This window comes from Euphorbia lathyris, chromosome 3, assembly GCF_963576675.1.
Source record: "Euphorbia lathyris chromosome 3, ddEupLath1.1, whole genome shotgun sequence".
Taxonomy (NCBI): Eukaryota; Viridiplantae; Streptophyta; class Magnoliopsida; order Malpighiales; family Euphorbiaceae; genus Euphorbia; species Euphorbia lathyris.
This window is the reverse complement of record NC_088912.1, coordinates 41458969-41472670: the sequence shown is the minus strand read 5'-3', so window position 1 is coordinate 41472670 and position 13702 is coordinate 41458969. Positions and strand designations below refer to the sequence as shown.

Sequence of the window (13702 nt, the reverse complement as noted above, 5' to 3'; positions counted from 1 at the left end):
GGGGGATGTTAGGTGTTTCTACCCTTTCCGTTCCTCCTTCTTTTATGTTACCTTCTCTTCTTGAGGATAGGATTGGGGTCAGTCTTCCTAGACTGATCTCGGGTTAGGTTTTTGTTTGTTTGTTTTTTTTCTTCCCTTCTTACCAAAAAAAATTAGTCAAAAAATCAATATGTTAAGAATTTAAGGGCCTAATTTGAAAAATTAAATAATTAGGAACTCAATTCTTTAAACTTTACAAATTGAAAGACTCAAATTATAATTTTAGCCTTAAATATACTTACTCTATACAGAGACTTTGGATGCATTTCACCTACCTTTTCATTTATTTATGGTTGGGTTAGCCTACGGACCAAACAAGCAAACTCTAGAAGTCTCAACGGCTCCATACTAAACAAACTCGAAAGAATCTTCTCGAACCTCATTTCCTTCAATATAACTAAACCCTAATTAATATCTCTTCCTGCCTCTTTTTCTTATCCATACCCACCTCAGAGGGATAAACTCAAATTCACCCACTCCTTTTTGCTCCGATAGTGTAAAAATGGCTACCTCCAATGCTCTCTCTACCGCTTCTATGCTTTGCTCTACCAAACAGGTACTGCTGTCTCTCCACTCCATTTCTAATTGCTTACCGGAGAAACTGATCCTGAAATTAAATATGCTTTGATGAATTTTCATTTCTGTTCTCTTATATGTTTGCTTGCACATGTGAATCTCTCTATTTGAGTTTTATTGCAAGTTATCTGAGTTATTATTATTGATTGTCAATCTCAATTTCTCCATATTTTGTGTTAATTACTTAATTTGCCTTTTAGGGGAGCCTGAGGAGGAGAGTGAATCAGCAGCATAGTCAAAGATTAAATTACGGACAATCAAGCAGAAGATTTGCAGTGCGAGCTAGTGCTAAAGAAATTGCGTTTGATCAGCATTCGAGGTCTGCGCTTCAGGCCGGCATTGATAAGCTTGCTGATGCAGTTGGGCTTACTCTTGGTCCTAGAGGTAGCCTCTTTTTCCACTAGCAGAATTTCTAGTCAAACAAGGTGTAGTGTATCATGCTTAGCTTTAAGCTCGTAACTCTTAATTGTATTCGTGAAGAATTTAGAGGATGTGATTGGTGAAACAGTTTATTAACCAATAATACTTTCAATTGCTCAAATTTGCAGTCAAGACACAATACGTTGACCAGGTTGGTCTATAGGGCCAATAATGCATCTTGTTTTGAAATGTTCGGACTGCAAATGCTTCTTGCAATTTTATCCTGTTTTGATTGTCTTCTTAGACTGGTTTACAAGAATTTTTTTTAGCATGCAGTTCTTGATAGTTAATATTATGAATGTAAGTTTCAACACTAATAGTTCTCTTATTGCAACTAATATTTATTTGAAGGCATTAGTCAGCTCTTCCCTTATGTTCTCAATTACTTGGAAAAATTGCACTTGTTATTTTTTGGAGTATGCCAGTTTTCAACTGCTGCTTAATTGTGTCAATTTCAAAATGAAGTCTTCCTTTCACTAGGTGTGCTCTGCAGCTTCTCAATTTAAAAGCTGACAATCAGGTTTCCTTTACATCTTGTAGGGAGAAATGTTGTTTTGGATGAGTATGGTAGCCCTAAGGTGGTCAATGATGGCGTAACAATTGCCAGAGCTATTGAGCTTCCTGATCCCATGGAGAATGCTGGCGCAGCTCTAATAAGGGAGGTCAGGCCTCTTTGTCAAATATCAACGTTATTCTGCATTTAATTTTTATTTATTAAGTATGGGTGTTGAATGAGGATATTGATCTGATTTGAATTTGTGGTATGAAGGTTGCAAGTAAAACCAATGACTCTGCTGGTGACGGAACAACCACTGCTTCAATTCTCGCTCGTGAAATAATCAAATTAGGGCTTTTAAGTGTCACTTCTGGTGCCAATCCAGTATCAATAAAGAGGGGGATCGATAAAACTGTGGTAGGTTTGATAGAAGAGCTAGAAAAGAGGGCTAGGCCTGTTAAGGGTCGTGATGACATCAAAGGTATTGTCCCTGCGCACTTTATTCTCCTCTCGGACACAAATATTTAGATTGATTGTTATGTTCCTCTTATTTGATTTTTAACTTGTTTTGCGTCATGCCTGCAGCTGTTGCTTCCATTTCTGCTGGAAACGATGAGCTTATTGGGACAATGATTGCTGATGCAATTGACAAGGTTGGCCCTGATGGTGTCTTGTCTATTGAGTCATCATCCTCATTTGAGACAACTGTAGAAGTTGAAGAAGGAATGGAGGTTGGTTTATTCTTCTTCACCCTTCTCTTTGGGCCATGATTTTTCCTAATACTGGTCAGTAAATGCTAAAATTCTTACCTCTGCTCTGGAATGCAGATTGACAGAGGTTATATTTCCCCTCAATTTGTTACCAATCCTGAGAAGCTAATCTGTGAATTTGAGAATGCAAGAGTGTTGATCACTGATCAAAAAATTACGGCAATCAAGGACATTATTCCCCTGCTAGAAAAGACTAGTCAATTGAGAGCACCACTACTTATAATTGCAGAGGATGTCACTGGGGAGGCTTTAGCTACCCTTGTTGTTAACAAGTTGCGGGGCATCCTTAATGTTGCTGCTATTAAGGCTCCTGGATTTGGTGAGAGGAGAAAAGCTATGCTTCAGGATATTGCCATTTTGACAGGTATGCTTTGCATAACGATACATCTTCTTTGGATTATGAGTAGTTGGAGTTGTAATGGTTTGCTTGATAAGCCTAATGCAAGCAACCTCAAAAGTTTCCAAAACATAACAAGTCATCCAAAAATGTAATATTTTATTTTTTTTCTCTCATCCACGTCACTTTTGGCAACTTTTATAAAAAAAATATTCCAATCCTAAGCAATTGTCGCAGGAGTCATTGAATAATAGAATATTTTAAACTCCAAAAGTTGACATTATTGTCCCACAAGTCATTGAATAATAGAATATTTTAATGTTCAATTGTGTTTTTTGTATTAAAAAAAAAGGAGATAGTAAGGGTGCCAAAGTAGTGCCAAAAAGTGGTGACATTGGCATAAAAAAGCAAGCAACCATTGTCTCTCCAATGCAGGGCATTCTTCCAAGCACCCTCCACCTCACCAAGCACTCTTCCAAGCACTTCCCATTGGAGATGCTCTTATAATACATGTTTAATTTTTTGTGCTACGTTCTGTTGAGTGCATGCTCTGCACCAAACTCTGCTAGACTCGGTATCATTAGAACTTGAGTATAAGAATATGCTGATACGGGGCAGGACTCAAGATACGACTTGTTATCTAATTCCCAATTGCAACTCTTCCTTAATTGTTTGTATGTTGCTTTTGTTGGTGGTTGCTAATCGTATTGGGTTTTACCATGTTTTAGGAGCTGAGTTCCAGGCTAATGATCTGGGTCTGCTCATCGAAAACACATCAGTCGAGCAACTTGGTTTGGCCAGGAAAGTGACCATCACCAAGGATTCCACCACCATCATTGCAGATGCTGCATCCAAGGATGAGTTACAATCTAGGATTGCTCAGTTGAAAAAGGAGTTGTCAGAGACAGATTCTGTATATGACACTGAGAAACTAGCTGAGAGGATTGCCAAATTATCTGGTGGGGTTGCTGTTATCAAAGTGGGCGCTGCAACAGAGACAGAACTTGAAGATCGTAAACTCCGCATTGAGGATGCCAAGAATGCAACCTTTGCTGCAATTGAAGAAGGTATCGTGCCTGGTGGTGGTGCTGCATTGGTTCATCTCTCAACTTTGGTTCCCGCAATCAAGGACAAAATTGAAGATGCCGATGAGCGGTTAGGTGCTGATATTGTGCAGAAGGTAATTCATCTACACTTACAACCTTGGATAGAATATGCAACTCCATAGCTTGCATTGATTTTAATTGATCTCTGTGAACGTTAAACTGTAGGCTCTAGTATCACCAGCATCATTAATAGCTCAAAATGCTGGAATCGAAGGAGAGGTGGTCGTGGACAAGATAAGGGATAGCGAATGGGAGATTGGTTACAATGCCATGACCGACAAGTACGAGAACTTGGTGGAAGCTGGAGTTATTGACCCAGCCAAGGTGACAAGATGTGGCTTGCAGAACGCTGCATCAGTTGCAGGTATGGTCCTCACAACTCAAGCCATTGTGGTGGAAAAGGTCAAGCCTAAGGCGGCTGCTGGTGCCCCTCCCCAAGGACTTATGGTGTAATAAATAATAAGTGAGGAGATGGTAATGCTAGTTATAGGTTCACGAAGATGAGTGTTTTTCTGGCGGTAATCAAAGCATTAACAATGTTGGAATATCTTTTTTGATCAGATAGATAATTTTAATGATCATTCAGAAGTTGATTTGAGTTGAGTCTGTAGTAGAGGTGGCAAAATGACACACGACCCGATTACACGACACGGATTTTTAGTGTTAGTGTTGAGCTAAATAGGTAATAGGTCATTTTTGGGTTGACACGAAACTGACACGCTAATTTTTGGGTTGGGTTAGTGTTGATAAGTGAACCCGAAAACGACACGAAATGACACGGATATTGAAAATTATTGTTATATTCTCTAGTGTTTTTTTATGTCACTTTATTAATAAAGATAATAAAATTATAATTATTAATTGCAAATATTGATTTGAATTTCCTAAATTGTTATAAACACATTACATGACCCTCTAACATGATATTATCGAACTTTTCAATAATTATTGTTAACATACTAATCTAAAAATGATATAAAATGTTTAAAAACAGTACCATATCTTCTTATATTTTTAAGAGTTATTATTAATATATATGCATAATAAAATTACATGTAACCCGAAAACACGACACGAAATCGACACTAACCCGAACAGGTTAACACGACTTTGACACGAAAGTTTTTGGGTTGGGTTTGAGTTTACTCTTTTTGACACGAACCCGAAATGACACGACACGAACACGACTCGAACACGATAATTGCCAGGTCTAGTCCGTAGTGTATATTAGGGGCTGAAAATCTTTGTTGTCCGATGTGTTGCGTCTCATGAACATTACATATTCTCAAGTGTCAAATGTAGTGCTGATTTACATATTCTCAAGTGTCAAATGTAGTGCTGAATTTCATATTGTGACTAAACATAGAAATAAAAAAGGAAAATTAGTGTTGTGGGCATGAAAAAGTAATCTTTTCATTTAAGAGTATTTCTATTGGAATGGGATTAAGAGAAAATCAATTGCAAATGTTTAGATTATTTTTTCATGCATTAATGAGAAAATGAAATCCGGATTTATTTAGTAAGAAAAGAAAGAGAATTACTTAAAATAAATAGATATTAAATGTGAGTTTTATTTTATTATTCTATATTAAAACACTAAGATCAAAATTTTGATAATTACTAATTAAAGGATAAAATGAATTTGAAAATGAGATCAAAATTTTGATAATGGGACTGATACTCAGAAAGTAATTAAAAGGATAAAATGAATTTGAGAATGAGATACAAATTTTGATAATGTAAAAAGAATCATAACAGTTACATTTTTATTTCTTTCCTTCATACGTTTTTCCTTATAAACCAAAATCATCAAATCATATAACTCTCAAACTTTTAAATCCCAAACCATCAAACTATGTAAACAAAATTCAGAAAAATTAACAAATTTATTATTTCCTTTTCCAAAAGGATTAACCAAAATTTCAAATCCTCCTATAAAAAAAGTGCTTATAATGTATACGTAAGAAGAAATCAGCATTGATCACAGTAAATTGGGGTAAATTACATATGTGGTGTACAACCAAAATTTTGTCACACTAAACCGTACGAACTTCGGGTGACCTCCCACTAAAGTGTACAGCCGGTTTTTGTGACCGGTTAACGCTGGTCAACTATGCCACATCAACATTTTTCATTGTAAAATTAAAAAAAGTGGGACCCACTCTTTATGGAATGACTAATATAGCCCATTCCTTATAAAATTACTAAAACACCCTCATCTTCTTCCTTCAACCCCTCTCTCCCATTTCTCTCTATCCATCTTCTCTCTCACTCCTCTCTCTCTACCATTTATATGCATTTCTTCAATGGAGGCTTTTGATAAATACTTTGAACTAACAGTTCATTCGTTTTATATTTTGGAATTCATTGATGATATTTGTGTGGAAGTTTTCATATCAAACTCAATTGATGCAAATAGTGATACTGACAATTGTGTGAAACTCGTGAGCTTTTTCTGAAATTTCTGCACCTGACGAGTGCACAGCTATACTCGATATAAGTTAGCATTTTTGATGCTCAGAAGTATTTCAATGAGAGCAGTACAAGCAACAGCAGCGAACCTCGAGTGAGCAAGAGAATTTCTCCTGTGGAAGTTCTTAACCTTGAATCTGTTCCTAGATTATCTTCAGCGGATGGATATGGACGAAACTACAGGGCTCGATCATTTCACGCGACACCAACAGCTTCATCGGAAGCTAGTTGGAATAGCCAAACTGGTCTGCTGGCGAATCCCCTTGGCGCAATTGCTGTCTCCATTCGAAATCCTAATCGTGTTGATGAAAAGAAAAAGGGGTCTGCAACGAAATGGCTTCTGGGTCGAAAATGTCCTTGTGCTGGCAAGAAATCTGTTCAAGTTGAGGAAAATGTATCAGAATCCAGAACTCCCTCATCACATCCAGGCCACAAGAGTAAAGAAGCTCGGAATATGGAAAGACAGATTCCTATTTGTGTTTGCAACAGATTGGCTCCAAAGACAAAGACAGGAAATAAGTCCTAATTCTCAAAAATTCCAGCAAATAAGACACGTTTTCCGTCAGGAATAAGTGAGCAGCAGCAGCAGCAGCTAGTGTTGGCAATGGCATCCTCAAATTCAATTAGAAGATCATTCGACAATGATGGGTTTACTTTTCCTATACTAAATGTGAAACTGAACTATAAATGGTGGAGAGAGTAGTGAGAGAGAAGATGTAGAGATATAAATGGTAGAGAGAGAGAGAGGAGTGAGAGAGAAGATCTAGAGAGAAATGGGAGAGAGGGGTTGAAGGAAAAAGATGAGAGTGTTTTAGTAATTTTATAAGGAATGAGGCTATATTAGTCCTTCTATAAAGAGAGGGTCCCATTTCTTTTAATTCTACAATGAAAAATGCTGATGTGGTATAGTTGATCAGCGTTGACCGGTCACAAAAACCGGCTGTACACTTTAGTGTGACAAAATTTTAGTTATACACCAAAGTGTGATTTGGGGTAAAAGTTGTACACCACATGTATAATTTTTGAAAGTTGATATTTGAAAAGGAAATAGTTACTGGTTGATGAGGAATGTCAATATTAGAAATATTTCTCGAAATACTTAAGTGATATCTTTCATCTACATTACATGGACCCGAGAAATAATCATGAATTTATAGAGTGATTGGAGCCGTTACATGGTAACAGTAATTATCATTGTTGCAATGAATATGGATCCGAGAAATCATCATAAATTTATAGAATGATTGGAGCCGTTACGATGGTAACAGTAACCAACACCTTCATTCATTTTATATATGCACAACAAAAACAGAAAATAAAAATCTGAAAACCCAATGATATAATGGGTTTTTTATAAAACCACTTTCAATCCACGAAAATTCCTACCATTGATAGCAACAACAATAATAAACAGACTAATTAGATTAAAATCATAGCTTTTATTCATTTATTAAACTTATAATAATCACTTAAACGAGGATCAATTACAATTAATTTCACAACTGCAAGAATGAATTGCAATTTTGTCCGGAGAATATAGAGTAGGAGACATATTCTGATAAATGGTTACACAATTACAGTTTTTGGGATCACTGTCTCCTCCAAATTCTTTAATAAAGTCATTTTCACATTGTTGCGGTCCATTCCTTTTACAACTCCCATCAAAATTTTCTTTCTGTCTGCATCTTCTTCCACCTTTCGTTTCTACACTCAATAAATAAACACATTATTGTAAGAAAAAGTTCAACAACAGAGAACTTTAAGAATTACGAATATTTTTTCTTTGCTAACATTAAAATCATAAGTATCATTTTTGTCATAAAAAAAAAAAAAAACTTTCATAATCTTAAAAATGTAAAAACATGAAATCACATCATTTTTCTTTTAAGAAGTACCTTCAGCCAGGGTTGCTGCACATAACAGAACAATGAAAGAAATGAAGAGAAGAGATTTGATTGTTGGGTTCACCATTTTTGTTCTGTCTGAGTTGCTTAATTAGCATCAATATTTATAGTATAAGAAAGGGTTTGGTTGAGGCTCAGCTGTCAGATTCAAGATTTTTATGGATTTTTTCCTTATTCTTTTTTTAGATTTGTATAACTTTAAAGCTAGCTTTTTTTCTTATTTCTGACTTACATATACAAACCTCTTAGATTTATTCTAATTTAGGTTTATTAATATACTAATTTTTAACTTATAATTTTCTAATATGGATACATGCTAGGGATTGATTAAATCTCATGGATTCTTATACATACATTTAAAAAAATAATTAGCTTCTTTTCCAATGTTGTGCATAATTTTTTTTTTTAATTTTATTGAAGTTTAATTCATAAGTTAAGTCTCAATAACTGAGCTGTTAGATACGTATCTAGTTTTTCTAAACAGGATAAGGTGAAAAAAAAAACTCTCAATATTAATAATTTTATCCTTAAATTAGTTATATCTAATAAAATAGACTCCTCCAAATACGAGTCTTTTTCCTTTTCTCTCTCTCTCTCTCTCTCTCTGTGTGGCGATGACGAAGGCGACTGCGAAGGGAAGGGTGGATTGGTCGGTGAAGGCGGGCGGAAGGCCGGTGTTGGATCTGGCGAGTCCGGTTGCGGGGCGCGGGCTGGGTGCAGATCTGGTACAGGAGGAGGCTTGGGCGGCTGATGATGGGAGATCAGAAGGATCTCCTCGGGGTAGACGGCGGAGTAACGAAAGACCGAGGAATCGGTCCAGGGATCGTAGTAGATCGGAGTGGGCTGATGGTGGGGAGGCAGATCTGGTTAATTCGGTGCCTGTTTCGGTGGTTGGGGTGGCCGATCTGGATCAAGGAAGGGAGGGTTCTACGGCTGCCGCGTCTGGCGTTGGGGAAGGAGAAGGTCCGATGTTTTCGGCTGTGGACCGTGGGGTTGAGCAGAACGTTGTGATGGGGGGGACGCGTCCTGCGCTTGGTGCTCTGGGAGTGCCGGCCGCACAAGCAGGGTATTCTTTGCGGCTTGCGCAGGCCGTGCTTGCCGAGCAGGCCACGCAGGCAGCGCAGGCCGCGCAAGCCGCGCAGGCATTTGTGCCGGGGGACTTAAGTCTTTTACTTCCGGGACAAACTATGGAAGGTGTTTTATCCCCAGGCACTCGGGTTACTCAGGGCCAGCATGCCCAAGGTTATCAAAAGGATGGGGGAGCTCCCTCCTGGAGGGATAAGTTGTTAGGGGTGGTGGAGGAGGAACCCATGATGGAGGAGGATACTTTTGAGAACGATGATGGGGATTTTCTCTCCGATTCCGATTCTGAGGATGGTCAGCCTGAGAACCCTTTGTGTCCTAGGATCCGTCTTTCCTCAAAAGACAAGCGGGTCATGAGATCCAAGTGGAAATTGGCATTAATTGTCACTGTTTTGGGGAAAAGAATCAGTTTCAACTACTTTGCCCAGAGGATTCAGGCTCAATGGGCTAAGAAAGGGAAGGTTACCATCACTGACCTTGATAATGACTATTATGTCATTAGATTCACAAGGGCTGAGGATTACAATACGGTGGTCAATGGTGGACCGTATATTATCTCCAATCATGTTTTGGCTCTGAGACCTTGGGTCCCAAATTTTGACCCCCATGACTGCTCTGTTAACAGAATCCTTACTTGGGTTAGGTTCCCAGGCATTCCTCTTGAATACTATAGTGATAGATTCCTGAACAAGATTGGTAGCCTGGTTGGTAAGGTCCACCATGTCGATAAGACTACCATTGGGGCAGTAAGAGGCAAGTTTGCCAGGGTCTGTATTGATATTGATCTTGCTAAGGCTCTTCTTTCTCAATTCTGTATTCAGAATAAGGTTTTTCATATTGAATATGAAGGTATACATAATATCTGTTTTGAATGTGGTATGTTTGGCCATACATTTGAGGGATGTCCTAAGAAGAGGAAGGAGGCGGAGGAGTTGATGCAACCTATCATAGGTGGAGCTGAGAAAAGTCAAGGGGAAGAAAGGAGTTTTGGGCCATGGATGCTGGCCAAGAGGTCAGTGAGAAGGAAGCCAAGTGCTAATGTTAGTTCTATTCATCCGCCAGATATTAGTCGGAAGATGACTACGCTCTAGATTGCCCCTGAGATCAAGGTCAGACCCCCGGATATCAAGAAGAGGAGTGAGGCTGGTGTGGTCTCAGCTTCTGGCTCGGGGTCTAGGTTCAGTGTCTTGTCCCTGGAGGAAGGTCGGGAATCGGACCCTTCCAATGAACAGATTGATTTGAGCATGCCTGGTCTGGAATCGGTCGAGCCTATTTCTAGTCGGGGTAAATCTATTAATCTCCTCTTTGTCTCTGATGCTAAGGATAAAGGGAGCTTTCAGTCTCACCTTTCTACAGGGGAAGGGTCGAGTAGTAAGGCTGTTTCTCTGAATCCTCCTGTGGATGCTCCTATTGGAAAAGCTATAGGAGTGAGTAAGATGAACATGAAGAAACTTAAAGTGAAACCTAAGAAGAACCTTAATGGGTTAGACTCTTGGGCTAAAAGGGGACCTTCTGGGACTTCCTCTAGGCTCTCAGGAGCCCCGAATAAATACCTGATCTAGGGTTTGGGCTTGTGTTAGTAGTCTTCCTTTCTGATGGATTTCTTTGTTTGGAATGTTAGAGGTGCGGCGAGCAAGGCAACCCGCATTCATGTTAATAGTCTTATTAAACAGTTTAACCCCTCCTGTTTTGTTCTTCTAGAGACCAAGGTCAGTGGAGCCAAAGCAGACGAGGTGGTTAGAAAGTTTAAGAATTGGAATTGTGTCAGATCGGAGGCTACTGGCCGGGCTGGGGGGATTTGGCTCTTTTGGAAGCCAGGTCTTGTTAATATTGATATTGTTAGTATGGACTGTCAGTTCATTCATAGTAAGGTGTGCTACCCTGGTAATAAACCTTTCTTTGTTACCTTTGTTTATGCCGATCCTGTTCTTTCTAATCGTACAAGGTTGTGGGAGATCCTTCATTCTATTAGCTCTAACATGGTGGAGGCTTGGTTGGTGGCCGGGGATTTTAATGATATTGCCCTTTTAAGTGATCAGAGAGGAGGGCGTAATCATTATGTGAACCGGTGCCTTAACCACAAGCGTAGTATGGATCTGTGTGGGCTTTCAGACCTGGGTGCTGCTGGCCACAAATTTACCTAGAAAAGAAATAGCTTGTTTGTGAGGTTGGATAAGGTGTATGCTAATGTTGCGGCTATCTGTAGGTTTCCTGAGGTCAAGGTGCTGAATCTCCCCTTCCGTCACTCTGACCATTGCCCTATCCTCATTAATTTGGTCAAAAGTAACCGGCTGAAAGGTAACAGACCCTTTAGATATCTTGTGGCTTGGGATTCTCATCCCGACTTTAGGAATTTCGTGAAAACCAATTGGCATCCCCACTCTGATGTTCTCCTCGCTGCTGAGGAATTCAGAAGGAAGGTGGTTGTTTGGAATAAAGACATCTTTGGCCATATTATCAGGAGGAAGAATAAACTCTTGAGTAGGATGGAAGGCGTTCAGCGTTGCTTGGAGGCTCGTTTCGACCATAGCTTAAATGGTCACCTTAGAGCTCTCCAGCACGAGTTGGAAGCTGTGCTTAGACAGGAAGAGCTTCTTTGGTTCCAGAAGTCTAGGAAGGCCTGGATTCAAGACGGGGATCGGAATACCAGGTTTTTTCATCTCTCTACGATCATTAGGAGACAGAGGAATAGGATTGATGCTATCAAGGACGCTAGTGGCGAGTGGATTTTTGAGGAGGAAGACATTCGTCGCTCAGCCCTTGATTTCTACAAGGACCTGTTTAGAGAGGAAGCTGTGGACTTGGAGAGTGCCCACTCTGGTATTTCCTTTCCTCGTTTGGGGGAGGAGGCTATTAAAGATGCTTTCCATCCTATTGACCTTAAAGAGATTGATCTGGCCTTCTCTAGCATAGGGTCCACTAAGGCTCCTGGGATTGATGGTATCCCCGCTAGTTTCTATCATAAACACTGGGATACTGTTAAGGAGGGCATATACAGTTTTGTGTTAGATGTTTTTGGTGGCTCTAACGATATCAGGTCGGTTAATAAAACCCTCATTGTCTTGATTCCTAAGGTTGTTAAGCCTTCCTCCTTCCTCCAGATGAGACCCATCAGTCTTTGTAATGTTTTGTATAAAGCTATTACTAAGATTGTGGCTAATAGAATCCGGAAGATCCTTCCGGATATAATTAGCTAGAACCAAGGGAGCTTTGTTCCTGGTAGACAATTGATGGATAACGTTGTTATTGCCCAGGAGGTTGTCCATTCTATGAAGATTAAGAAAGGTAAGAAAGGGATTGTGGCCCTCAAACTGGATCTGGAGAAAGCCTATGATAGATTGAACTGGAGCTTTCTTCTAGATAGTTTAGCCAAAGCTGGCATCTCGGAGAACTGGAGGATTTTGATTGAGAAGTGTATCTCCTCTCCTGTTTTCCAGGTCATGATCAATGGGGACATGTCGGATGAGTTTTCTCCCTCCAGAGGAATTCGTCAAGGAGATCCTATGAGTCCCTTCCTCTTTGTTATTGCCATGGAAAGAATGTCTCACCTGATCCAAGAGGCGGTGTGCAAAGGGACTCTCTACCCTGTTTCTATCAACAGACATTGCCCCCCTATTACCCATTTACTCTTTGCTGATGACGTCATGCTTTTCGTTGAGGGTAATGAGGAGCAAATTAAAACAGTTATGGATATCCTTGATTGTTTTTGCGAGGCTTCTGGCCAGAAGGTTAACATCCAAAAGTCCCGTATGCTTTGTTCCAAAAATATGGACAATAGCTTGTGCAGAAGACTGAGTGAGCTCTCTGGCATACCTCTGACGAACTCTTTGGGGAAGTATCTTGGGGTTCCTCTTCACAGTGACAGGGTTTCCAAAGCCTCTTTCAAGGATATTTTGGACAAAACTAATGGTTTGTGTGCTAGCTGGAAAGCTAATTCTCTTTCCCTTGCAGGTCGCCTTACCTTGATCCAGTCAGTTAACTGCGCTGCTCCGAACCACATCATGCAGGCCTGTAAGCTTCCTGAGCCTGTCCTTAGTGACCTGGATAAGATAAATCGGCGTTTCCTGTGGGGTGAGTCTGGAGATGGGAGAAAGGTTCACCTGGTCCCGTGGAAGGAAGCTTGCCAGCCTAAAAACAGGGGGGGTCTTGGTATTAGGCAGGCAAAGGACAATAATAAAGTCCTGTTAATGAAACTTCTTTGGAGAATGTGGCAATGCCCCTCCTCCCTTTGGGTCCGTCTCTTGTGCGGGAAGTATCGGAAAGATAGAATCTTTGGTGGCCCGAAGGAGAGGGTTGTTAGCTGTTCCTTCCTCTGGAAAGGGCTCAGTGCCGTGTTTGCTGAATTCTGTACGGGGATTGGCCTGGAGGTGGGTAATGGTAGATCTATTAGCTTCTGGTATGACACCTGGATTGGTGATAAACCGCTGATTGATGTGTGTAATGCCCCTCCGTCGGCTGATCTCCTTTCCTGGAAAATTGCTGATGTGGTGGACTCGGGG

The 13702-nt window shown here is 39.9% G+C and overlaps 1 protein-coding gene across 1 annotated transcript; it reads left to right on the top strand.

The window, feature by feature from the left end:
• Positions 1 to 391: 391 nt before the first annotated feature.
• LOC136222006 (ruBisCO large subunit-binding protein subunit alpha) lies at positions 392 to 4342 on the top strand. The gene is made up of 8 exons (XM_066009484.1): positions 392 to 595; positions 816 to 999; positions 1576 to 1697; positions 1805 to 2012; positions 2117 to 2262; positions 2359 to 2665; positions 3367 to 3818; positions 3910 to 4342. Exons 1-8 carry the CDS (start codon positions 542 to 544, stop codon positions 4195 to 4197), a joined length of 1761 nt encoding a protein of 586 aa, XP_065865556.1. The 5' UTR covers positions 392 to 541; the 3' UTR covers positions 4198 to 4342.
• The last annotated feature ends 9360 nt before the right edge of the window (positions 4343 to 13702 follow it).

Coding starts and splice junctions, on each gene's coding strand:
- LOC136222006 (XM_066009484.1), top strand. CDS start 542: ATGGCTACCTCCAATGCTCTCTCTACCGCTTCTATGCTTTGCTCTACC. Junction 1,000..1,575: donor GCTTACTCTTGGTCCTAGAG/GTAGCCTCTTTT, acceptor TACATCTTGTAG/GGAGAAATGTTGTTTTGGAT. Junction 3,819..3,909: donor GTGCTGATATTGTGCAGAAG/GTAATTCATCTA, acceptor GTTAAACTGTAG/GCTCTAGTATCACCAGCATC.